Below are 27089 nucleotides of genomic sequence, written 5' to 3'. Positions count from 1 at the left end.
TACTGGACAGGAATTGAGCCGGAGGGAAACATGGTGCTGAAACCTACACACTTTACGGTGGAGACGCTGGAGGCGGGGCTCGGTGAGGTCATCGTTTATGTGGAGGATCCTGAAGGTCACACTGAAGAAGTATGTTTTGTGTTTCCATAGTAACTTCACAATGATGATAATGACAACTGCACCACTTTATTATTATTATTATTAGTAGTAGTAGTAGAAGTAGTAGTAGTATATGAATGATCTCGAGTTAAATCTGAGTTAAATTATTACACAAATCATTCTCATGTTTTTAGGCTAAAGTTGTTGCTAATAATGATAAGAAGAGGACGTACTCCGTCAGCTACGTGCCCAAAGTGGCCGGACCTCACAAGGTATAATAACACACACTTCGCTGTTTAATGTTCACATAATAAAACCTTTCTATAGTGTGTTAGAGAGATGTGAGTTTGGTGTTTTGGAATAAACGCTGATGTAGCGAGAGGGTTCTGGTCTCGCCCTGACAGCGTGGGATTGTTTTCTGGACTGTTCCAGGTGAAGGTGTTGTTTGCAGGACAGGATATTGATAAAAGCCCGTTCCTGGTGAATGTGGCTAAAGCTCTCGGTGATCCTAATAAAGTCCAGGCGCGAGGTCCAGGTCTCGACCCCGTGGGTAACGTCGCTCACAAACCCACCTACTTCGACATTTACACTGCAGGTGAGTCACATACACAGCGTGACAGGAAAAACATAAAAGACATAAAAAGAAAAGATTAAAGGAATAAATGAGTAAATAAATAGATGAGTGATGGGGGTGTGGTGTGTGTGCTGGTGTCAGGAGCGGGAGTCGGTGATGTTAGCGTGGTGATTACGGACCCTCAGGGGAAGAAGGACACGGTGGAGGTGATTTTGGAGAAGAAAGGAGATGCCGTGTTCCGCTGCACCTACAAACCCACAGCCGAGGGAACACACAGTGTGGAAGTGCACTTCGCCGGGCAGCCCATTCCCCACAGCCCCTACAGAGTACACGTCTCTGAGGGTGAGTGTGTGCTTCACCATCAATAACCCTGCCCCCAACCAATAACCACAACCACCAATAACAACCCCTCCCTCACCAATAAACCTGCCCCAACCAATAACCACACCCACCAACAACAACCACTCCCCCAACCAATAACCCCTCCCTCACCAATAACCCCACCCCCAACCAATAACCCCACCCCCAACCAACAACAACCCCTCTCTCACCAATAACTCCACCCCCAACCAATAACCTCCCCCACCACCAACAACCCTACCCTCACCAACTACCACATCCACCCACAACAAAACCTCCCCAACAAAAAACATCTACCACACAATACCCCTGCCCCAACCAACACCCCTCTTTTCTCACCAAAACCAACCCCCCTTATTCCCCCCAACACCAACCACGCCAAACACCACCCCTACCACATGTTCTCCTCTAGACAGCCATGTTGTTTTATCCTTTAGCCCAACCTGTCTGCAGACAAGCTCTTAATAAATAAATAAATAAATATAGTTAATTAGAATAAGCCCCTCCCACGCTGCAGTGATGTGAGTATGTATGTGTTGTTCCAGCTCCAGTTACTGCTCCTCCTCCTCTGCACATTAAGCCACAGTCCGTGCGCACTCCACCGCCCGGGAAACACAAACCTAAAGGTGAAGCCTGTCATAACCCTGCCCACCTGCCTACAGGGGGCATGGACTGAGCTTAGCCCCGCCCAGCGCAAGCACAACATGCTGTTGCGCCGCCCCTCAATCTGTTCCAACTCTGCTTTGTGCTTAGTGCAGCGCTCGCCATGCTTAATGCTTACTGCAGCAGAGAGTGAGACAGAGAGAGTGAGACAGGAAGAGAGACAGAGGGAGCAACTGGGAGAGAGACACAGTGAGAGAGAGAGACAGACAGACAGACAGAGAGATATAAACAGAGTGTGTGTATGTTTGATAGAAGAAACGAAGACACAGAGAATTAAATGAAATAGAAAGAGAGCTATAACGATTTCCACATACACACTTTCTGTTCCAGGCTAAACTACTGGCTATGCACTTTCATTATTAATTAGAAACATTAGCGCTGTAGCTGAACTCGTCTCAGCTGATCGACTGTGTGTGTGGAGTCCAACACTGAACACTGAACACTGAACACTGGAGACTGAACACTGAACACTGAACACTGGAGACTGAACACTGAACACTGGAGACGAACACTGAACACTGGAGACTGAACACTGAACACTGAACACTGGAGACTGAACACTGAACACTGGAGACGAACACTGAACACTGGAGACTGAACACTGAACACTGAACACTGGAGACTGAACACTGAACACTGGAGACGAACACTGAACACTGGAGACTGAACACTGAACACTGAACACTGGAGACTGAACACTGAACACTGGAGACGAACACTGAACACTGGAGACTGAACACTGAACACTGGAGACTGAACACTGAACACTGGAGACTGAACACTGAACACTGGAGACTGGAGACTTGAGACTGAAGTGTTCCTTTATTTGCACATTGGTGATTTTGGCCATGTGTTCGTGTGTGTGTGTATGTGTGTGTGTTTGTGTGTGTGTGTGTGTGTGTGTGTGTGTGTGTTGATGTTCCTCTGAGCTGTATAAAATGGAGAGCTCTCAGGATTCTCTGTGCTCGTGTGCAGTGTGTTTGCTGTTCAGCGATGTGAAGAAGACTAACACAACAATCCGTCTGCATACACACACATTTTCATCACTCAGTAACACCTGATTGGTTCTTCTTTTAGCGAGCAATGCTAACGCGTGCCGTGCCACCGGGCGAGGACTTCAGCCTAAAGGTGTCCGAGTGAAAGAAGTGGCAGATTTCCGAGTGTTCACTAAAGGAGCAGGAAGTGGAGAGCTCAAAGTGTCTGTGAAAGGCCCTTGTAAGTGCACACTACCTTCATCACTCCCTATACAGTGATCATTACATTGCTTGTGAGACTGAAGTCTGTGTGTGTGTGTGTGTGTGTGTGTGTGTGTGTGTGTGTGTGTTAGCGGGAGCGGAGGTGCCGGTGAAGGTGCGCGATGTCGGTGATGGAGTATACGAGTGCGACTATAAGCCTGTTGTTACAGGAAAATACACAGTTACCATAACATGGGGAGGACAGCCCATCCCCCGCAGGTAACACACACACACACACACACACACACACACACACACACACACACACACACAAACACATGTACACACACACACACACACACACACACACACAAACACATGTACACACACACACACACACAAACACATGTACACACACACACACACGTACACACAAGCACACACACATACACATACACACACGTACACACACACACAATTTGTCACTTTGTTGCTCACTAGTATGAATATCAGTGACTCAGTGAGCTGTAAATCTTCTGTGTAATATGAATGTTTAATATTTAATGTTTGGTGTGTGTGTGTGTGTGTGTGTGTGTACGTGTGTGTGTACGTGTGTGTGTGTTTTAGCCCATTTGAGGTGGAGGTCGGTTTGGAGGCGGGGTTACAGAAGGTGCGTGCCTGGGGTCCGGGGTTAGAGACGGGCGTGGTGGGAAAATCAGCCGACTTTGTGGTTGAGGCCATCGGCACTGAGGTTGGCACGCTGGGTGAGTAATGTGTGTGTGTGTGTGTGTGTGTGTGTGTGTGTGTGTCCACCCTGTAAGCTGACAGCAGCACCTGGTCCCTGCAGGGTTCTCGATTGAGGGTCCGTCTCAGGCGAAGATCGAGTGTGATGATAAGGGAGACGGGTCATGTGATGTGCGGTACTGGCCCACCGAGCCGGGAGACTACGCCGTGCACGTCATCTGTGACGATGAGGACATTAAGGACAGCCCCTTCATGGCTCACATCCTCCCTGCGCCCAACAACTTGTTCCCTGAGAAGGTAGAAAAGTCTTCATTACACTTTATTATTCATTACACTGATTACATACACACTTCATTAATCACTGAACCACATGAGAAACACGCTGTAACCATGGTGATGTAGCTTACTGCGGATTCGGATCTGTCTCATCTGATGCTTAATTATAAATCCTTCCTCTGTTTTCTATTCTTATATATACTTCATTTTATTTTATATTACTTCTAGATTGTAAAGAACTTTGAACTTTTCTATGTGTATGAAAAGTGCTCTATGAATAAAGTGTTATTAACATGCGTGTGTGTGTGTGTGTGTGTGTGTGTGTGTGTGGTCTGCAGGTGAAAGCGTTCGGTCCTGGTCTTCAGCCCACTGGAGTGATTGTGAATAAACCTGCAGAGTTCACCATCGATGTGCGACAGGCCGGAAACGGAGAGCTGAAGATTTACGCTCAGGTCAGAAACAACACCAGGAACATCAGGAGATGAGAACTCTATTAGAACTCTATCAGAACTCTGTTAGAACTTTATTAGAACTTTATTAGAACTCTATTAGAACTCTATCAGAACTCTATTAGAACTCTATCAGAACTCTATCAGAACTCTATTAGAACTTTATTAGAACTTTATTAGAACTCTATTAGAACTCTATCAGAACTCTATTAGAACTCTATCAGAACTCTATCAGAACTCTATTAGAACTTTATTAGAACTTTATTAGAACTCTATTAGAACTCTATCAGAACTCTATTAGAACTCTATCAGAACTCTATCAGAACTCTATTAGAACTTTATTAGAACTTTATTAGAACTCTATTAGAACTTGATGAGAACTCTATGAGAACTGTATGTATCTATGAAGAGTGACAGTGTTGTGTGTGTGTGTGTGTGTGTGTGTGTGTGTGTGTGTTTCAGGATGCTGAAGGGTGTGTTATTGACATCAAGATCACTGATAAAGGCGACGGTACTTTTGTGTGTGTATACATCCCCACAAAGCCGATCAAACACACCATCATCATCAGCTGGGGCGGAGTCAACATTCCTAACAGTCCGTTCAGGGTGAGGAGAACACACACACACACACACACACACACACACACACACACAGTATCTGCATATATTATTCAATACTAATATTTAATACAGTATCATATGCTGCATATAGTATAATGTGTGTGTGTGCGTGTGTGTGTGTGTGTGTGCGTGTGTGTGTGCGTGTGTGTGCGTGTAGGTTCTTGTAGGTGAAGGCTGTCACCCTGATAAAGTGAAGGTTTATGGTCCTGGTGTGGAGAAAACAGGCCTGAAGTCGAACGAGCCCACGTACTTCACTGTGGATTGTAGCGAAGCCGGGCAGGGTGTGTTTCATTTCACTGATCCTGTAGTGCACACTTAATGCTACATTTGACTCGTCTTCTCTTCTTCTCAGTATAAATAATACTGATGAAAATGGAGTCCTAAAATCTCCCCATGCTCACTCAGTCAGGACAAAAGTAATGGCGCCCCATAAAAGTAAGAGGAGTTAGTGTGTGTCTGTGGTAACCGACACGCTGCAGTGGCTGAGCTGCATTACCGGAAGATTTAACGCACGCCGCTCTTTCACCGTTCATTCGCCATTTTGTCGTTTTCAAAATGTTTCCCTGTGAGCTTTTATAGAATTTTGTGGGCGTGGCTAAATGTAAACCTGCTGTTTCATGAACACGTTTTATGGCTGATTGAAGTTTATCAACATACACATGAGTATAAAGAAAATCAGAAACTTTCATAAATCTGGTGAAGTTTTATTTGCGTTTATCCACAAAAACATTTTACGCACAACTTCATTAAAAAATGATAAACGAAGCCCGGCGTCTCCGTAACAGAAATCTAATTTTACCAGAAAACGTTCCACATTTAAAAGAGCTTGGTTTGACTCTGATGGTTTTGTATTTGTTGTTGTGATGTTTGTAAATGAACGTTGTGGCGATGTTTGTGCAGGTGATGTGAGCATCGGGATAAAGTGTGCGGCGGGCGTGATCGGGCCGGCTGAGGTAGACATCGACTTCGACATTATCAAGAACGACAACGACACGTTCACTGTGAAATACACACCTCCCGCTGCGGGACGCTACACCATCATGGTGCTCTTCGCTGATAAGGTAACACACGGCAACATGCTAACTACACGCTAACTACACGCTAACTATACGCTAACTACATGCTAACTCCATGCTAACTACACACACAGCGCATGGTCCGGGCAGATTGTTCTCGGGCTGTTGTCGGGTCACGTTCAAGATCGTAGATCTAATTTGCAGATATCAGGTCGGGGGCAGGGTTAGAGTCAGTGTGTGTTTTTAAAATGGAACATTTATTTACATAATTAATGGATCTATATTTCTCTTATCGTCATACAACGCAAAATATTACACAAAAGATGTTTTAAATGTCTTATATGTGCAGTAAAATAATAATTAGTGAGAATAATAATCTAAAGTGACATTTTCAGTATTGTCATGATGTAGAGCAGAACGTAGAAAATGTAGATTATTTTTGTAAAAAAAAAAAAGTGAAAAATAAAAATAAAATAATCCGCTCAAATCTGTAAAATAATCTCTCTGTGTGTTTAATGCAGGAAATTCCCAGCAGCCCGTTCAAGGTGAAAGTGGAACCGTCTCACGATGCTGGGAAAGTGCGAGCAGAGGGACCGGGACTCAACAAAACAGGCGAGTCATGCTAACGAGTTAATGAGAACAGGAAGCAATGACCATATAAGGGAAATGGAAAACAAACAGGGTCAGAAGGTGTACAGAGTATGCAGGGTGGACCTGACACACTAACTAGACATGAGTGGAAGTGCACATAAATCTGATTATCAGTCACTGTACAGGTGTTCAGGTGGCCACGCCCACCCATTTCACCATTTACACCAAGGGAGCAGGAAAGGCGAAGCCTGAGGTTCACTTCAGCACGGGGCAGAAAGGAAACGCCGTGAAGGACTTTGAGATCATCGATAATCATGATTACTCCTACACCGTCAAATACACGGCGCTTCAGCAGGTGAGAGACGGCCGACTGCAAACACCTGCAGATATAACACCTGAATGTTAGCTAGCTGCTAATGAACATAGCTGGTTATATAACATCACTATTAGAGCGTGCGTGTGTGTGTGTGTGTGTGTGTGTAATCACAGGGTAATATGAGTATCTCAGTGAGTTATGGAGGAGAACCGGTTCCCAAAAGCCCCTTTAACATCACTGTTGCTCCTCCACTGGACCTGAACAAAGTCCGAGTTCGAGGTCTCGACAAGAGTGAGTGTCTCATAATTACTATTACACAATATAATAGTTGGCCTAATTTCAGGCTTTTTTTGTTGAGTTTATTCAGCATTCATGTCTCGGAATATTCCAGAACATGTGTTAGCGGTTGAATTAGCGGTTGATTTTAGTTGTTCTGACTCTTTTCTTTGAAATTTAGCAACATATCTGAGGTAAATGTTGATGTTCCGGATGGTTCTGTCTCATTTCCACTATCACTGTCATCACACTGTCTGTATAAACACTTAAAACTAAACACGCTAGCTAGCTAAGTTGTTAGCCTCATTAGCAGTAGCGAAGAGGGTCATTTGGTGTCCATATTTTCCAGTTTCCTAGCAGCTGGGTTCTCTTGGTTTTCACCACAAATCCATTGAATGTATAATAGTTTTAATTACACTGTGATAGCTAGTCAGTTTCAGAGGCATCTGAGTCTCTAATATAGGAACATCATTAAGATGAAAAAAGGATAAATTGATAAGACACATTTTTACTCCATAAGTGATGTTTCTTATGGTGAAGTGACACACTGGTTATTTTTATTAGTAAAAATAACTATAATTTGATTGTTTGTTAATATGCTAGGTAGTTATTGGAAGCTACTGTTAGCTTAATGGCAATAATACACTGAAAATCCTATAGCATGACTAGCTGAATTTAGCATCACTCATAGCGTCTCGTTTGAACAGTTTCAGTTTCAGTGTTTTGCTCATGGTTGGGAATTTGAATGGATAATATTAGGACTGTGTTAGATAGTGAGGTCTTATTTTGGTGTGTGTGTGTGTGTGTGTCTCAGAGGTGGAGGTTGGGAAGGATCAGGAGTTCACGGTGAACACAAAGGGAGCGGGCGGACAGGGCGGGGTCGGTGTGAAGATGGTCTCTCCATCCGGACGACCGATTCCCTGCAAGTTAGAGACGGACCGAGCCAAAGAGGAAACCAGCGTGAAGTACATTCCCCCTGAGGAGGGACCCTACAAAGTGGATGTCAGCTATGATGGAAACCCCGTACAAGGAAGTCCCTTCACTGTGGAGGCTCTCATGCCAGCTGATCCCTCAAAGGTATGAGTTGCATCCCAAATCACACACCCTATTCACTATATAGTGCATATAAACACAGTTACTAATCCCCTGTGGGTGTGTCCTAATCCACAAGCCCTATTCACTATATAGACTACATAAACACAGTCAGTAATCGACTATGTGTGCGCCCCAAACTACACACACCATTCACTATATAGGGTATGTACAGTATGAAATAGACACAGCGTTGTTGTGCTGAACGTTCTCCTGAATCTCGTGGTTCTTCCTCAGGTGCGTGCGTATGGTCCCGGCCTGCAGGGAGGTATTGTGGGTAAACCGGCTCCGTTCACCATAGACACTAAGGGCGCGGGAGTGGGCGGGCTCGGTCTGACGGTTGAAGGTCCGTGTGAGGCGAAAATCGAGTGCCAGGATAACGGAGATGGAACCTGCTCTGTGTCCTACCTGCCCACTGAGCCCGGAGACTACAGCATCAACATCCTGTTCGGCGGCGCCCACGTGCCCGGTTCTCCCTTCGTGGCAAGGGTGCGTCCGGCGCTGGATGCGGGCCGGGTGGTGGCGAGCGGACCGGGGCTGGAGCGGGCCATCGCGGGGAGCGTGGCATCCTTCACAGTGGACTGCAGCCACGCCGGAGACGCCGAGCTCACTGTGGAGATCGTATCCGACTCCGGAGCCAAAGCCGAGGTTCACATCTACAACAACAACGACGGAACATTCTCCGTCACCTACACGCCCCCCTCACATGGACCCTACACCATCAGCATCCGCTACGGGGGGCACATGGTGCCAAAATGCCCCATACGCCTGCAGGTGGAACCTGCCGTCAACACCAGCGGCGTGAAGGTATACGGACCAGGGGTGGAGCCTACAGGTGAGTTCAACTCTGGGTCCTAAAGCCTGACTGTTTTCTCCTCAAATTTTATTAATCAGTCATTTATCACAAGTGTTATCGAGAATATAAACGGCTTCTACGATTAATCCTGTGTGTGTGTGTGTGTGTGTGTGTGTGTGTGTGTGTGCGCGCAGGGGTTCTGAGAGAAGTGAGCACACATTTCATCGTGGATGCTCGCTCGCTGACCAAAATGGGAGGAAATCATGTGACAGTACGCATCGTCAGTCCATCAGGCAGCATCACAGATGCCTACATCACAGATAAAGGAGACGGGACGTACAGGGTAGAGTACACCGCCTTCCAGGACGGTACGCTCATCACTCACAATTATTTATTTATCAATTTAATTATTTACTATTTAATTAACACAGAGGGAGAGAGAGAGAGACAGGTGGAGTGAGACAGGTGGAGTGAGACAGGTGGGCAATGACTGCAGCCAGAGAACCACTAGGTCTACTGGAACTCTGAATTAAGTGAACTAGAAGCAAAGACTAATGGAAACACACACACACACACACACACACACACACTGACAAGCACAACAGCTGTCTGTCTCCGTCTTTTTAGAGAGAACAGGTGCAGTGTGTGTGTGTGTGTATGAATGCAGACAGATAGAGATTTCAGGCTGTGGAGTGAATGATGATGGAACAGAAATACATTCACTATAAATAGAAGAGCTAAGAGAATTCTGTGTGTGTGTGTCTGTGTGTGTGTGTGTGTGTGTGTGTGTGTCTTTGAATCCCATTAAAGCCCAGAAGTCTCAGGTCATTGTTATAAATAAGTTCATCATAAACTCACAGCAAACAAATCATGCTGGTGTCTGTGTGTGTGTGTGTGTGTGTGTGTGTGTGTGTGTGTGCAGGTATGCACCTGATCGAGGTGTTGTACGATGACGTGATGGTTCCTAACAGTCCGTTCCGCGTGTCAGTGGTAGAAGGTTGTGACCCAACACGGGTTCGAGCGTTTGGTCCAGGACTGGAGAGCGGCCTCGTCAACCAAGCTAACTGTTTCACTGTGGAGACCAGGTACACACACACACACACACACACACACACACTGTTTTCCTCTTCTCCAGTCCCCCTTAGCAGCCATCTTACGTAGCTGAGTGAAGTGCACTACATTAGCTTAGCTAGGTAATCTGATTTACCCAGAAGGCCAAGCTGCAATCTGATACTGTTTCCTTCATTCAAGCAGTGGACTGTCCCTTAATATGGCCACCAAGTGGACATGGATAAGGGTGCTATAAGATTTAGGACACACACACATTCATCAATTTCCTCATTATCTCTCTCTCTCTCTCTCTCCCTCCTTCCTCAGGGGGGCGGGGACAGGAGGGCTGGGTCTCACTATCGAGGGCACATCTGAGGCTAAAATGCTGTGTAAAGACAACAAGGACGGCAGCTGCAGTGTGGAGTACGTCCCCTTCATCTCAGGCAATTACGACATCAACATCACCTACGGAGGACGACCCATTCCAGGTGCACACACACACACACACACACACACGCACAAACACACACACACTGTCTTCACAAATTCACAGCATTAATTATAGTGTGTGTGTGTGTCGAGTAGGAAGTCCTTTCCGTGTCCCTGTTAAAGACGTGGTGGACGTCAGTAAGGTGAAGTGTTCAGGACCAGGACTGGGCAGTGGCGTCAGAGCCAACGTCCCACAATCCTTCACTGTGGACTGCAGCAAAGCGGGAAATGCAGCACTGGATGTGCAGCTGTACGGCCCCACAGGTAGAACACACACGCTTATAAACAGTTCTTCACCACCCCCTAGTGGTGTGTTGTAGTTTAGTTTTATTTGTGTGGCGCTTTTAACAATGGTCATTGTCCCAAAGCAGCTTTACAGAAACTTTAGTTTTTGTCCTGTTAGTGTTGTCCTGTAGGGGCAGTAGTGAGGGAGATGGTTTTATTGTGTGTGTGTGTGTGTGTGTGTGCAACAGGTGCTACAGAACCGGTCAGTGTTCTCAGTAAAGGTGATGGCACACACACAGCGAACTACACACCTGCTCAGGAGGGACCGTACACAGTGTGTGTTAAATACGCAAACCAGGACGTCCCACGCAGGTCTGTATTGTAGGGTATTGTGTGTATGTGTGTATGTGTGTATGTGTGTATGTGTGTGTGTATGTGTGTCTGTGTGTCTGTGTGTTTATGTGTGTGTATGTGTGTAATCTGATGTGTGTGTGTGTTATAGTCCATTTAAAGTCCACTCCGGGCCGACTCATGATGCCAGTAAGGTTCGTGCAAGTGGTCCAGGTCTCGACTCGGCGGGCGTGGCAGCAAGTATACCAGTGGAGTTCACCATCGACGCCCGTGATGCGGGGGAGGGGCTACTGACCGTACAGATATTGGTGAGTTTGTAGTATGTAGTGTGTAGGTGTGTAGTGTGTGGTGTGTAGTGTGTAGTGTGTATGTGCATTAATGAGACACTATTCTAATGTAACGTTCTTGGTCTTGTACGTGTGTGCGTGTGTCTGTGTGTGTGTGTGTGTGCGTGTGTCTGTGTGTGCGTGTGTGTGTGTGTGTCCGTGTGTGTGTGCGTGTGTCTGTGTGTGTGTGTCCACGCTCGTGTGTGTGTGTTGTTTCTCCCGCAGGATCCTGAAGGAAAGCCAAAGAAGGCCAGTATTCAGGACAATAAGGACGGCACCTACACGGTGTCCTACGTCCCCGACGTGAGTGGACGTTACACCATCACCATTAAATACGGCGGAGACCACATCCCCTTCTCTCCTTACTCCATCCAAGCCACGCCCACCGGAGACGCCAGCAAGTGTGTACTTTCAGGTACGCTCACAACGCAACACCTCTGTAGTGCGCACTACTGAGTAGGGCCCTAGCTCTCTTTACACCAATCACAGCTGTTAGTAAGCTCAGAGGGCGTGGCCACAACTCCCCCATCAAATGTTCTCTTAAAGTGTCATAAACTGATAAAATATAAACTGAATATATGCAAAATCATCCGATTTATTTCATTATAAAATGATGATAAAACAGGTATGAGCTCATTAGCGCCCCTCTGTGGTCACTGGCAGAAAGAACAAAAGATCTGAAAAGGTTGAAAATTGTAAGAAATCTTAATTAAACATGAACTCTTTCACTGTTGTTTATGGAGGAGTTGGGAGATCTTTTGATGTTTTAGATGTTTTAGATATTTTGAAGGATATTTCTGAGAGTTTTGTTTTTACAGTGAGGTTGATAAATATTTATTTAATAACTCGTACACAGTGCTGTAGCGGTGAATATTAATCAGTGTTGATGAAGTAATACTGTGTTTGTGTTTGTGTTTCAGTGTCTATCGGAGGACGCGGAGTCGGTAAGTTTAATAAAATGACTTTATTTACCTCACATTCACCTCTCATTATTGGTTTAGTGTTGTTTGTTGTTCATTTTTGTTGTGTTGTTGTTTGTTGTTATTCTTTGTTGTTTATTGTGTAATTATTGTTGTTTGTTGCTCATTTTTGCTATTTATTGATTATTATTTTTAAAGTAATGTTGTTTACTGTTTCTTGTTTTTTGTTATTATTTATTATTGCTTGTTATTGTTTTTTGCTGTTTTTATTGTTTATTGTTTAATTCTTCAGTGTTTATTGTTTACTGTTGTTTTTATTTATTCTTTGTTGTATACTGATGCTTATTGGTTGTTATGATTGTTTGTTTATTGTCTGTTGTTTGTTGCTTACTGCTTGTTGCTTATGGTTCTTTATTATTTATTGCTGTTGTTTATTGTTTACTGTTGATGTTTATTTTTGATTGTTTGTGTGTTTTTTTTCCGGAGCAGCCAGTCTGGGGCCGAAAATTCAGATGAGTGAGGAGACGGTACTGAGTGTAGATGCTAAAGCTGCTGGGAAAGGGAAGGTGACGTGTAAAGTTCTCACTCCAAACGGAACCGAGCTCGACATGGACGTGATGGAGAACCACGACGGAACTTTTGACATTTACTACACAGCACCTGAGCCGGGAAAATACGTCATCACCATCCGCTTTGGGGGACAGAACATTCCCAACAGCCCTTTCACCGTACAGGTGAGCATCACTACAGCCCCGCCCACTTTCCCATCACCGTACAGGTGAACATCACTACAGCCCCGCCCACTTTCCCTTCAGAGTACAGGTGAACATCACTACAGCACCGTTCACTTCCCCTTCACCGTACAGGTGAACATCACTACAGCCCCTCCCACTTTCCCTTCAGAGTACAGGGGAACATCACTACAGCCCCTCCCACTTTCCCTTCAGAGTACAGGGGAACATCACTACAGCCCCTCCCACTTTCCCTTCAGAGTACAGGTGAACATCACTACAGCCCCGCCCACTTTCCCTTCACCGTACAGGTGAACATCACTACAGCCCCGCCCACTTTCCCTTCACAGTACAGGTGAACATCACTACAGCCCCTCCCACTTTCCCTTCACCGTACAGGTGAACATCACTACAGCCCCGCCCACTTCCCCTTCACCATACAGGTGAACATCACTTCAGCCCCGCCCACTTCCCCTTCACCGTACAGGTGATCATCACTTCAGCCCCGCCCACTTCCCCTTCACCGTACAGGTGAACATCACTACACACTGGCTCTACACCCTATATTTTATATACCCTGTACCCTGTACCCTTCACCCTGTATCCTATACCCTTCACCCTACACCTCAGCACTTGATATCAGGAAATGTTAAATAAAATAAGACATTATTTTAGATATTAGATATTTTAGATATTTTAGATATTATATCTGATTTATGCTAAATTGTTTTTCTCAAGTAAATCTACACTGTCGTTTTTTTCTCTTTAGGCCACTAAGGAACCCGTGATACCGATAGACACTAAACAGCCCACGTTTCGTCCCCTTAACCTGCTCATCCCCTTCAGTCCTCAGCAGGGAGCGCTGACTGGTACCTCACACGTCACCTGTCCACCTGTTAGCATTTATTACATACAGGAAATACAGAAACAGAACAGAAATCAGTTCAACTCTGTGTGTGTGTGTGTGTGTGTGTGTTACAGGTGAGGTCCGCATGCCGTCAGGTAAAACAGCCCGTGCTCTGATTAAGGACAATAAAGACGGCACCATCACAGTGAAATACGTCCCTACAGAGAGAGGACTGCACGAGATGGACATCAAATACGACGGGAATCACATCCCAGGTTCCGTCTCACTCAGCGTCCGGCTCTCCACTGATGTTGACTAAGTGTCCTAAAGTCTGATATTTAAATGGAGTTTTAGATTTGTATAAACTCACACAGTATCATGAGAGCTGGTGTGTGATACAGACGTCTCATCTCTGTGAATCCAGACAGACATAAATATATTTCAGATAAAGCAGGACTGATGTCTGATTCCCTCCACAGGAAGTCCCATGCAGTTCTATGTGGACGCCACCGACAGCACCATGGTGACGGCGTACGGTCCCGGTCTGTGTCACGGCACGGTGAACAAACCTGCCACCTTCACTGTCGTCACCAAGAACGCTAAAGAAGGTAAAGGACACGGCTGAGGGAGCTCGACTCACTCATACGATTCAACATGATTTGATTCACCATGGTTCAGAACGCGCTGAGGACGCTGTGTGTGTGTGTGTGTGTGTGTGTGTGTGTGTGTGTAGGCGGTCTGTCTCTGGCAGTAGAAGGACCATCTAAAGCTGAGATCAGCTGTAAGGACAATAAAGACGGCACATGCACAGTGTCCTACCTGCCCACCGCCCCGGGAGATTACAACATCATCGTCAAGTTCGACGGCAAACACATTCCCGGCAGTCCCTTCACCGCCAAGATCACAGGTACAACCAGGGGCTAGGGGTTAGATTTAGGGTTTAGTGTGAGAGTGTGTATCTTCAGGCGCTCTGCTGAGAGGACTGGGCTTGTGCATATCAGCATATCAAAGTCAGGAGATGAAATCAAACTGATGTGTGTGTGTGTGTGTGTGTGTGTGTGTGTGTGTGTGTGTGTGTGTAGGTGATGACTCTCTCAGGACGTCTCAGCTGAATGTGGGAACTGCAGCTGATGTTTCTCTGAAGATCAATGAGACGGATTTGAGCTCGTTAACCGCCAGCATCAGAGCTCCATCAGGAGCAGAACAACCCTGTCTACTGAAACACCTCCCTAACAGACACATCGGTACACACACACACACACACATACACACACACACACACACACACACACACACATACACACACATACACACACACACACACATACACACACACACACACACACACACATGTACATGCATACATATTTACATATGTACATACATGTGATGACTTATGAGTTGATTTTTTTGTGTATGTGTGTGTGTGTGTGTGTGTGTGTGTGTGTGTATGTGTGTGTGTGTGTGTGTGTGTGTGTGTGTGTACTGCAGGTCTGTCCTTTACCCCTAAGGAAGTGGGTGAACATGAGGTGAGTGTGCGTAAGGGCGGAGCTCATGTTAATAACAGCCCCTTTAAGATCACAGTGGGAGCGTCTGAGATCGGAGACGCGAGCCGAGTCAGAGCGTTCGGACAGGGACTCACTGACGCTCACACCTTCAACAACGCTGAGTTCTGCGTGGACACCAGAAACGCAGGTGAGACGGGGGAGAGTGAGACGGGGGAGAGTGAGACTGGGGGTAGAGGGAGAGTGAGATGGGGGGAGTGAGACAGGGGACAGTAAGACAGGGAAATTGAGACAGTGGGAGTGAGACTGTGGAGAGTGAGATGGGGGACTGAGACAGGGGAGAGTGAGACAAGTGGAGAGTGAGACAGAGGAGTGAGACAACTGGGGAGTGAGACAGGGTGAGTGAAACAAGTGGAAAGTGAGACAGAGAGAGAGAGGGAGATAGAGGGAGAGGGCGACAGGGTGAGTGAGACAAGTGGAGAGTGAGACAAGTGGAGAGTGAGACAGGAAAAGAGTGAGGGAAAGAAAAAGACAAAAAGAAAAACAATGAGTAACAAAAGTGAGACAGAAAGACAAATAAAGTAAGAGATGAGTCAAAGAGGAAAAAATAAGACTGATGAAGAATGTGAGACAGAAGGAAAAGTGAGACAGAAAAAGAGGGAGAGAGAGAAAGACAGAAGGAGTAAGACAGGAGAGAATGTTAAAGTTAGATGGAAAGAATAAGAAAAAATTAAACAAAGAAAGAAAGTGAATCTGAGGGATCTGTCTGTCTGTCTGCCTACCTGTCTGTCTGTCTGTCTGTAAGGTTATGGAGGACTGGGTCTGTCCATCGAGGGGCCGAGTAAAGTGGACATCAAGTGTGAGGACGTTGAGGACGGGACATGTAGAGTCACCTACTGCCCCACTGAACCAGGAAATTACATCATCAACATCAAATTTGCAGATAAACACATCCCAGGTCTCACTACATTCCTGTCTCTCTCTCTCCCTGTCTTTCTCTTTCTCCCTGTCTCTCTCTCTCTGTCCCTCTCTCTCTCCCTGTCTCTCTCTCTCTTTCCCTGTCTCTCTCTCTCGCTGTCTCTCTCTCTCTTTATCTCTCGCTGTCTCTTTCTCTCGCTGTCTCTCGCTCTCTCTCTCTCTTTCTCTCTCGCTGTCTCTCTCTCTTTCTCTCTCACTGTCTTTCTCTCTTGCTGTCTCTCTCTGTCTCTCTCTCTCTTTCCCTGTCTCTCTCTCTCGCTGTCTCTCTCTCTCTTTATCTCTCTCCCTGTCTCTCTCTCTCTTTCTCTCTCGCTGTCTCTTTCTCTCGCTGTCTCTCGCTCTCTCTCTCTCTTTCTCTCTCGCTGTCTCTCTCTCTTTCTCTCTCACTGTCTTTCTCTCTTGCTGTCTCTCGCTGTCTCTCTCTCTCTCTCTCTCCTTGTCTGTCTCACTGTGTGGTTTTGAAGCAGACAGACAGGTGAAATGATTACATGGTAATGTCCCCTGACAGGAAGTCCATACACGGTGAAGGTGACAGGTGAAGGGAGAATGAAGGAGAGCATCACGAGGAGGAGACACGCTCCGTCCATCGCCTCCGTCGGCAGCCTGTGTGACCTCAACCTCAAAATCCCTAGTGAGGACCAAACACTCACACACTTCCCCTCACACACTTCCCCTCACACTTCCCCTCACACACTTCCCCTCACACACTTCCCCTCACACACTTCCCCTCACACTTCCCCTCACACACTTCCCCTCACACACTTCCCCTCACACTTCCCCTCACACACTTCCCCTCACACTTCCCCTCACACACTTCCCCTCATACCCTTCCCCTCACACTTCCCCTCACACACTTCCCCTCACACACTTCCCCCTCACACTTCCCCTCACACTTCCCCTCACACACTTCCCCTCATATCCTTCCCCTCACACACTTCCCCTCACACACTTCCCCTCATACCCTTCCCCTCACACACTTCCCCTCACACTTCCCCTCACACTTCCCCTCACACACTTCCCCTCACACTTCCCCTCACACTTCCCCTCACACACTTCCCCTCACACACTTCCCCCTCACACTTCCCCTCACACACTTCCCCTCACACTTCCCCTCATACCCTTCCCCTCACACACTTCCCCTCACACACTTCCCCCTCACACTTCCCCTCACACTTCCCCTCACACACTTCCCCTCATATCCTTCCCCTCACACACTTCCCCTCACACACTTCCCCTCATACCCTTCCCCTCACACTTCCCCTCACACACTTCCCCTCACACACTTCCCCCTCACACTTCCCCTCACACACTTCCCCTCACACTTCCCCTCACACTTCCCCTCATACCCTTCCCCTCACACACTTCCCCTCACACACTTCCCCCTCACACTTCCCCTCACACTTCCCCTCACACACTTCCCCTCATATCCTTCCCCTCACACACTTCCCCTCACACACTTCCCCTCATATCCTTCCCCTCACACACTTCCCCTCACACACTTCCCCTCATACCCTTCCCCTCACACTTCCCCTCACACACTTCCCCTCACACACTTCCCCTCACACTTCCCCTCACACACTTCCCCTCACACACTTCCCCTCATACCCTTCCCCTCACACTTCCCCTCACACACTTCCCCTCACACTTCCCCTCACACACTTCCCCTCGCACACTTCCCCTCGCACACTTCCCCTCACACACTTCCCCCTCACACTTCCCCTCACACTTCCCCTCACACACTTCCCCTCATATCCTTCCCCTCACACACTTCCCCTCACACACTTCCCCTCATACCCTTCCCCTCACACACTTCCCCTCATACCCTTCCCCTCACACACTTCCCCTCATACCCTTCCCCTCACACACTTCCCCTCACACACTTCCCCTCATACCCTTCCCCTCACACACTTCCCCTCACACACTTCCCCCTCACACTTCCCCTCACACTTCCCCTCACACACTTCCCCTCATATCCTTCCCCTCACACACTTCCCCTCACACACTTCCCCTCATACCCTTCCCCTCACACACTTCCCCTCATACCCTTCCCCTCACACACTTCCCCTCATACCCTTCCCCTCACACACTTCCCCTCACACACTTCCCCTCATACCCTTCCCCTCACACACTTCCCCTCACACACTTCCCCCTCACACTTCCCCTCACACTTCCCCTCACACACTTCCCCTCATATCCTTCCCCTCACACACTTCCCCTCACACACTTCCCCTCACACACTTCCCCTCACACACTTCCCCCTCACACTTCCCCTCACACACTTCCCCTCACACTTCCCCTCACACACTTCCCCTCATACCCTTCCCCTCACACACTTCCCCTCACACACTTCCCCTCACACTTCCCCTCACACACTTCCCCTCATACCCTTCCCCTCACACTTCCCCTCACACACTTCCCCTCACACTTCCCCTCGCACACTTCCCCTCGCACACTTCCCCTCACACTTCCCCTCGCACACTTCCCCTCACACACTTCCCCTCACACACTTCCCCTCACACACTTCCCCTCATACCCTTCCCCTCACACACTTCCCCTCACACACTTCCCCTCACACACTTCCCCTCACACACTTCCCCTCATACCCTTCCCCTCACACTTCCCCTCACACACTTCCCCTCACACACTTCCCCTCACACACTTCCCCCTCACACTTCCCCTCACACACTTCCCCTCACACTTCCCCTCACACACTTCCCCTCATACCCTTCCCCTCACACACTTCCCCTCACACACTTCCCCTCATACCCTTCCCCTCACACACTTCCCCTCATACCCTTCCCCTCACACTTCCCCTCACACACTTCCCCTCACACTTCCCCTCATACCCTTCCCCTCACACTTCCCCTCACACACTTCCCCTCACACTTCCCCTCACACACTTCCCCTCATACCCTTCCCCTCACACTTCCCCTCACACACTTCCCCTCACACTTCCCCTCGCACACTTCCCCTCGCACACTTCCCCTCGCACACTTCCCCTCGCACACTTCCCCTCACACACTTCCCTTTCTGACATCCGAAATTGGCTTACACAGAAAATGATACTCTCTCTCCCCCTCTCTCCCTCTCCCTCTCTCTCTCTTTCCATCCCTCTCTCTCTCCCGTTCTCTCCCTCTCTCTCTCGTCCTTAGGGAACTGGTTTCAGATGGTCTCGGCTCAGGAGCGTCTGACTCGGACCTTCACACGCAGCAGTCACATGTACACGCGTACTGAGAGGACAGAGATCAGTAAGACACGTGGAGAGGAGACGAAGCGAGAGGTTCACGTGGAGGAGAGCAGGCAGGTTGGCGGGGATCCGTTCAGAGACGTGTTCGGCTCTTTCCTCGGCCGAGAGAACTTCAGCAGCTTCGGCTCTCTCACCGCCAAACCTGATGGTAACCAGCCAGTCACAGAGTAGAATACGGACCACTCTTTAATACACTTCTGTATTAAACTCATTCGGGGGTGGGGCTACATATGAGCTCGGTTTGTGATGTCACAAAATTACAGGACCATTCACAGTCACTTCACTCATGAGTGACCTAGTAGTACCCTTGCCCTAGATAGTGCACTTGGGAGTGAAGTGCCCTCACTTTGTTGTCTTGCAGACGGAGCCCAGGTGATGACAGCGCAGGTGACGAGTCCCGGAGGAAAGGTTCTGGATGCTGAGATCGTGGAAGGTGAAAACAGTACATACAGCGTAGGCTTCGTTCCCAAGGAGACGGGTTCTCACACGGTGAGCGTGAAATACGGCGGCCATCACGTCCCTGGGAGCCCCTTCCTGTTCACCGTGGGGCCCCTGGGAGAGGGCGGGGCTCATAAAGTCCGCGCAGGGGGAACCGGACTGCAGAGGGGCGTGGCCGGAGTACCCAGTGCGTCTAACACACACACAATTTATACATACACTCTACACACACACAGTTCTGTAACACTGTGAAGTTTAGAACTGTTCCTGATAGTGACGTTCTCGTGTTCTCTGCAGCGGAGTTCAGTATCTGGACACGAGAAGCCGGAGCAGGAGGTCTGTCCATCGCTGTGGAGGGACCCAGTAAAGCTCAGATCCATTTCGAGGACAGGAAGGACGGATCCTGTGGAGTTTCATATATAGTACAGGAACCAGGTATCTATCATACACACACTCACACACACACTCACACACACACACACACACACACACACACACACTGACTGAAAGAGGTTTTCTTTTAGGATTGTCCTGTATTTGTTTTGTTTTGATGGCTCGTTGGTCTTCATGATGCTGCATGTTTAGGTTCTCTAACACACTCCAGTGTGTGTGTGTGTGTGTGTGTGTGTGTGTGTGTGTGTAGTCAGTGTATAATCAGTGTGTGTGTGTGTGTAGTCAGTGTATAATCGGTGTGTGTGTGTTGTAGGTGATTATGAAGTGTCCATTAAGTTTAATAATGAACACATCCCGGACAGCCCCTTCACCGTCCCCATCGCCACGCTGTCAGACGAGGCACGGCGTCTCACATTGTCCAGCCTGCAGGTACACGCACACACACACACACACACACACACACCTGTTTATGCAGCTGTACACTACATTACTGCTCCAGTGATCACCCTATAACACTAGTATAAAATATCTACAGTTCATTTTAAATGTATGTTTATTAATAATATTTTGATTGACAGATGCTTCCAGATGTGTAACATCTCTCACTCATACAGCTGATTATACACACAATCCCTGATAATGTCACCATGATTTACTGAGTCAGATCTGCTGTACTGAGTGACCTTGGAGTGTGTGTGTGTATGTGTGCGTGTGTGTGTGTGTGTGTGTATGTGTGTGTGTGTGTGTGTGTATGTGTGTGTGTGTGTGTGTGTGTGTGTGTCTGTGTCCAGTAAATTGGATTAAGTGTGCTCATATCTGTTCTGGGTATTTTTAGTAATGATATTTTTATACCAACAGAAAGACACACACACACACACACACACACACACACACACACACACACAGACAGACAGACAGACAGACAGACAGTTATATTCTATGTACACAACACAAATATTTTTTTTCATTATTTACTGTTTACTTTATTTATGGAGCTGCAAGGTGTGTTTTATTACTAGGTGAAAACAATGAGATAATAATAATAATAATAATAATAATAATAATGATGATGATGATGATGATGATGATGATGATGATAATAATAATAATAATAATTTTTATGTAATCATTATTACTCTGTAATAAACACAGTTTTACGGACACGTTATAATAAACTGTGATGTGTAATATTTCAGAATAACAGCTGCTTACTTTTTTCTGGCCCAGAAAAAACTCCGCCCCTTTCCCCTCAGAACTCATATTTAATTCATAAAGCACATGGCTTTAAACAGGTGGAGGTGTGTTTTCTTTCCGATGTTTAGTGTCACGATAACGAAGACAATAGTTGTGTTGTTATTGATGTTTGTTGTCATGGTTACGTTACACGCTACCCCAGGATCAGGCGTACTGAATCAGAGCTGTAAGTTCAAATGTATTTTTCTACCTTAAAGGAATTAATGCCCAGCTGTCAGCCAATCAGAAACAAGTTGTTTTTTTTTCCGTGGTCACGTTTAATCATGTTATTATTAATTCAGTTCACTTTTATTCGTATATGGCTTTTAACAATGCGCACTGCCCCAAAGCGTTATAGAGATTAAATATAATTTATCCCTAATTATAATCCCTTGTTATTATACTTCTGTACGGCGTTTGTTCTGCGCAGTGTTTAGTGACGTGATGTTTGTGGTGTTTGTGACAGGAAAAGGATCTGCGTGTGAATCACGAGGCCTTGTTTGCGGTGCAGCGTAACGGAGCGAGGGGTGTGATCGACGCCAAGGTGCACAGTCCATCAGGAGTGGTGGAGGAGTGTTACATCACTGATGTGGACGCTGGTGAGTCTCGCGCACACACACACACACACACACACAATCAGGGCGAAGGGGAGGCTCTAACCACTTATCAGTCATGTGGCCTGTTTATTCAGAAAGCTCCGCCTCCTACACTAGCATTCAAGCATCACTGATCTTTAGTCCAGCTTCATTTTATTCTTTTTTACTTTGTTATTATTTATTTACACCACACAGAGCTCTGATCGTCTGACAGCTCAAACACAGAATATCGTCTAAACCCTCATTTATTATGTTTCAGATAAATCGACGATCCGCTTCATCCCACGTGAGAACGGCGTGCACTCCATCGATGTGAAGTTTAAGGGCAGCCATATTCCCGGCAGCCCCTTTAACGTGCGAGTGGGAGACACGGGACATGCCGGAGATCCCGGTCTGGTGTCGGCTTACGGAGCGGGACTGCAGGCTGGCTGCACAGGTACAGAACACGCCTCACTGCTCTCCACCAATCGGAAACCAGCGTGATTTCAGCAGCGAATCATCAGCACCGTCACACCTCCCTTAGTGTTTAATGCTAATTTAGCCAGGAGGCACACGCTAGCACGCTAACTCAGTCCACGTGTGGCGTCACTCGTAAGCACTGATCGAATATTCACACAGTGTGTTCGAATTTCACATTCCCTGCAGAAGAGAACAGTGGGAGATTTCTACTGGTTTTATTGGGGTTTAATGTGTTTCTGATGGTCTGTAATGGTGATCATTTACACATGACTGAAAGCACTACAGAGTTCTGAGGGAATTTAACAGGAAGTAGAAACTCTCCAGTGGAAACCTGGTGGGATGTAATGGAAACCATTAGAGATTATTGTAATGGATTGTAATGGTTTTGTTCAGTGTGGAGTTCAGTGTCAGTGCTTTGTTAGCGAAGCTCCTCCCTTCGTTATTTAATCACCTCGGGTTCTCTCAGGGGTTCCTGCCGAGTTTGTGGTGAACACCAGTAATGCCGGATCTGGTGCTCTGTCGGTCATCATCGACGGCCCCTCCAAGGTGAAAATGGACTGTTCCGAGTGTGTGGAAGGTTACAAGGTCACATACACACCCATGGCACCTGGGAACTACCTGATCTCCATCAAATACGGAGGACCACAACACATCGTGGGCAGCCCCTTTAAAGCCAGAGTCACAGGTAAAACACACACACACACACACACACACACACACACACACACACACACACACTGAGCAGACTTGACTGAAATAAAACTCAGCTTATACAGCGCTTACAGGGAGAGAAAAAAGAACAATGTAGAGGAAGAGAAGAGAAAGAATAAGTGAGACAGAGGAGAGATAAAAGCAGAGAAAGTGAGATGTAGAGAAACTCAGAATGAAAGAAAATCTGAGTAAGAGGAAAAAAATAAGAGGAACAAACAGAAAAGAGGAGATGAAAGATGTGTGTGTGTGTGTGTGTGTGTGTGTTGCAGGTGTGCGTCTCTCAGGAGGACACAGTCTTCATGAGACGTCCTCGGTGTTGGTGGAGTCGGTGTGTCAGAGCTCGAGGGCGTCGGCGTTCAGCTCCAAACCCGCCGTGTCTCTGCCCTCCGACGCCAGCAGGGTGGTGTGTCAGGGGGCGGGGCTATGCAGAGCCTTCATCAACACACAGAACATGTTCACTGTGGACTGCAGCAAAGCAGGTAACACACACACACACACACACACACAGATATATATACACTCACTGAGTCCTTGCTTAGCAACTGTGGCTGTGTGCCATTACTTTTTCATGTGGATATTCTATTGAGACAAAGATGGAAAGGGGCATGGGGGCGGAGCTTCAGAACGATAAGCCGATGGAAAGGGCCATGGGGGGCGGAGCTTCAGAACTTTGGATTGAAAGTCTACAGTCAGGGTTAGGGTGGAGTTTTGGAATTATAATATGATGGAAATGTTAATCTAAATAAACCATACTGACAGACACGCCATGCTTAACACCCTTAACCCTGCCCATGACCCCACCTACAACTCCACCCCTTTTTCATTTCACATCAGAAATTCAACGTTGTGTTATTATTAGTATTATTATTCCATTTACATCTTTCTCTGTGTGCGTGCGTGTGTGCGTGCGTGTGTGCGTGTGCAGGTACGAACATGCTCATGGTGGGGGTTCACGGTCCGAGGACGCCGTGTGAAGACGTCTACGTGAAGCACCTGGGCAACAAACTGTACAACGTGACGTACACGGTGAAGGAGAAGGGGAACTACATCGTCATCGTGAAATGGGGCGACGAATCCGTGCCAGGAAGTCCCTTCCACATCACTGTGCCCTAAAACATAGTGCCCTAGATCCTAAACCACCACCACTGGTTCCAAGTGTACTACCTTAAAGAAAAAAAAAAGAAAAAAAGAAATAAAAAAAGCGCTGAATACTTTTACTTAACATTCTAGCTGTTGAAATCTGGGCTGTGTTCCAATACTGCTTGTAATGCACCCTCGTCCACTTCCCCTTGGTTGTTCCTTTTGCATTGACTCGAGCACACTTACTTTGATCATTTCATTATTTAAAAATAGCAGAAGAAACTGTAAAAAGGTGCGCGTCCAAAATCAGATCATGTTCACTACGTAGTGCACTATTTTCCAAGTTCCCAAAGTGTAGCTGAGTGCTCAAATATCCCACAATGCACTGCAACAGGTTTGTAGCCGTAAGGTAACGTCATTAGGTGCAACTACGGCTGTGTTCCAAATCAAGTTTTAAGAACATTCCTGAACTGCAACAGTTTAACTTCTGCAATGTGAGCGAGCCGGGATTACCCATAATGCACTTTACTGTTCGTAGGGGATTGGTAAAGTGCACATTACAGAAATTAAGTTGATTATTTTCCTATAACAGCATGTCCCTGAGTGTTTTATTCCTCTTATACCACAGCAGTTCACCAGCTATTACATTAAAAACATCATATTTTTATCCGTTTATAGTTCTACAGAAAACTTCTGTTTATTATCAGTGGAGCGTGCGCTGTACACGTCCCCGTGAGCGAGCCGTTACTATAGAAACCATAACGTATTGGAGCGAGCGCGTTAATATAAACCTGCGCTACTGTCAGAGCCGCTGTTATAGAGGACTAATCACCACCTTCTGACCAATCACAGTCCAGAACTCAGCAGCGCAGTGGTGTAATAATTAAAAATAAATAATCAGATTATTCTCCATGATTAAGGAACAAAACAAACACGTTGGAAACGTTGGGAATAAAACTGCTGTTCATCGTCACTCCCGCAGTGCATTGTGGGTAAATTCTGCTCTACAGTGACTCGACTCCTGAACACACAGCACTTACAGCGTATAAAAACACCGCAGTGACGCAGGTGATACACACTTCTGAGTGTTTAGGGGAAGTGTATGATTGCAGTATTGGAACACAGCCGCTTCTGTTTGTTTCCTGTTTCAGCTCCTCCATAAACACATCAGATTAATACAATTATTACTTTTTAAGTGTGTGTGAAGGACACATTAAACAGCAATACTGTGTGTGTGTGTGGGGGGGGTATGGCTTTATCTGTGTGTTTTTGTTCTATTAACCAAACAGTTACAGATTTAATAAAGATCAGAGTTTATGAATTTGCATTAAAATGAGTTTTTATACTTTTCCATGAGCTTGAGCATTAAATTCTGGATGAACGGGATATTAGTGGAGACGCAGCGCCACCGTGTGGTGAAGATCCGCTTTACATCAGTTTACACTCAAACAGTTCAAGTGCTGAGTATTGAAACCTGTCAGCAGTGTTGAACCCTTTCACACACAACTTACTTACACACATCCTCTTATATTTCCTTTTTCACTTACAGTTACATGATGCATGAATTGTGAAATATTTATATGACTAAAAGTGTTTATAGTAAAGGGTAAACGGACTGTACACGAGTGAAAAAAGGCTGGAACACTTTTCCCAGAATAATCACAACTTTCTCAAATGTTTTACGGTCAGGTCTAACATATGTTGAACACAAACATTTTAGAAAACAGAATTTCTGAATAAATTTAAATTATACAATTAAGAAAAGTTGCACGATTCGAGAATAAAAAAAAACTTCCTCAAAACAGTAGCTTAAAAAACTTTAAAAAATGTTTAAATTGACCTTTACATACAGTTAAAAATGTGGAACGAGGAAAAATCTAATATCAAATCTCCCCTTCATCTCTAAGATGTTAGAAAAGGTTGTAGCAAAGCAGTTATGCTCGTACTTAGATAGGAATAACATTCATGAAATGTATCAGTCAGGGTTTAGACCTCATCATAGCACAGAGACAGCGTTAGTTAAAGTAGTAAATGACCTTCTACTGACCTACGATCAGGGTTGTGTCTCTCTGCTTGTGTTACTCGACCTTAGTGCAGCTTTTGATACTATAGATCACACTATTCTCCTTGATAGACTAGAAAATGTTGTTGGCATTAAGGGAACAGTCCTCTCCTGGCTCAGGTCTTATCTGACCGATCGTTATCAGTTCGTAGATGTAAATGGTGAATTCTCCATGCGTACTGAAGTTACTTTTGGTGTTCCACAGGGTTCTGTTTTAGGCCCACTGCTCTTTACTTTATATATGCTACCCCTAGGTCAAATTATTCGTAAACATGGAATTAGCTTCCACTGTTATGCTGATGATACACAGTTGCATGTTTCAGCGAAGCCAGAGGACAGACAGAAGCTTAGTAAAGTTGAGGATTGTGTAAAGGACATTAGACGTTGGATGGTAACTAAC

The 27089-nt window shown here is 46.4% G+C and overlaps 1 protein-coding gene across 2 annotated transcripts in view; it reads left to right on the top strand.

The window, feature by feature from the left end:
- LOC128611062 (filamin-C) overlaps positions 1–25972 on the top strand; it is a 30856-nt gene extending 4884 nt beyond the window's left edge. The window contains exons 5-48 of one of the 2 annotated variants that reach the window (XM_053630301.1): positions 11–129; positions 294–371; positions 532–694; positions 815–1015; positions 1579–1659; positions 2774–2911; positions 3024–3150; positions 3499–3635; positions 3719–3912; positions 4230–4343; positions 4803–4946; positions 5119–5242; positions 5862–6022; positions 6499–6589; positions 6754–6923; positions 7058–7175; positions 7975–8237; positions 8490–9087; positions 9243–9416; positions 9971–10133; positions 10426–10586; positions 10684–10851; positions 11061–11184; positions 11315–11471; positions 11715–11904; positions 12410–12433; positions 12899–13143; positions 13910–14009; positions 14122–14262; positions 14467–14595; positions 14721–14894; positions 15070–15231; positions 15479–15682; positions 16298–16450; positions 16979–17101; positions 19623–19865; positions 20079–20342; positions 20453–20590; positions 20862–20977; positions 22248–22380; positions 22637–22813; positions 23303–23521; positions 23817–24026; positions 24473–25972. In XM_053630301.1, coding sequence (XP_053486276.1) covers positions 11–129; positions 294–371; positions 532–694; positions 815–1015; positions 1579–1659; positions 2774–2911; positions 3024–3150; positions 3499–3635; positions 3719–3912; positions 4230–4343; positions 4803–4946; positions 5119–5242; positions 5862–6022; positions 6499–6589; positions 6754–6923; positions 7058–7175; positions 7975–8237; positions 8490–9087; positions 9243–9416; positions 9971–10133; positions 10426–10586; positions 10684–10851; positions 11061–11184; positions 11315–11471; positions 11715–11904; positions 12410–12433; positions 12899–13143; positions 13910–14009; positions 14122–14262; positions 14467–14595; positions 14721–14894; positions 15070–15231; positions 15479–15682; positions 16298–16450; positions 16979–17101; positions 19623–19865; positions 20079–20342; positions 20453–20590; positions 20862–20977; positions 22248–22380; positions 22637–22813; positions 23303–23521; positions 23817–24026; positions 24473–24660 — 7301 coding nt within the window. In that variant the 3' untranslated portion in view covers positions 24661–25972. The remainder of the gene's footprint in view (positions 1–10; positions 130–293; positions 372–531; positions 695–814; positions 1016–1578; positions 1660–2773; positions 2912–3023; positions 3151–3498; positions 3636–3718; positions 3913–4229; positions 4344–4802; positions 4947–5118; positions 5243–5861; positions 6023–6498; positions 6590–6753; positions 6924–7057; positions 7176–7974; positions 8238–8489; positions 9088–9242; positions 9417–9970; positions 10134–10425; positions 10587–10683; positions 10852–11060; positions 11185–11314; positions 11472–11714; positions 11905–12409; positions 12434–12898; positions 13144–13909; positions 14010–14121; positions 14263–14466; positions 14596–14720; positions 14895–15069; positions 15232–15478; positions 15683–16297; positions 16451–16978; positions 17102–19622; positions 19866–20078; positions 20343–20452; positions 20591–20861; positions 20978–22247; positions 22381–22636; positions 22814–23302; positions 23522–23816; positions 24027–24472) is intronic. The other variant, XM_053630302.1, reaches the window with a different exon arrangement.
- Positions 25973–27089: the final 1117 nt, after the last annotated feature.

This window comes from Ictalurus furcatus, chromosome 8, assembly GCF_023375685.1.
Source record: "Ictalurus furcatus strain D&B chromosome 8, Billie_1.0, whole genome shotgun sequence".
In the NCBI taxonomy this organism is placed as follows: domain Eukaryota; kingdom Metazoa; phylum Chordata; class Actinopteri; order Siluriformes; family Ictaluridae; genus Ictalurus; species Ictalurus furcatus.
Note: the sequence above shows the minus strand (reverse complement) of the source record. Positions and strands in the feature narration are given on the sequence as shown.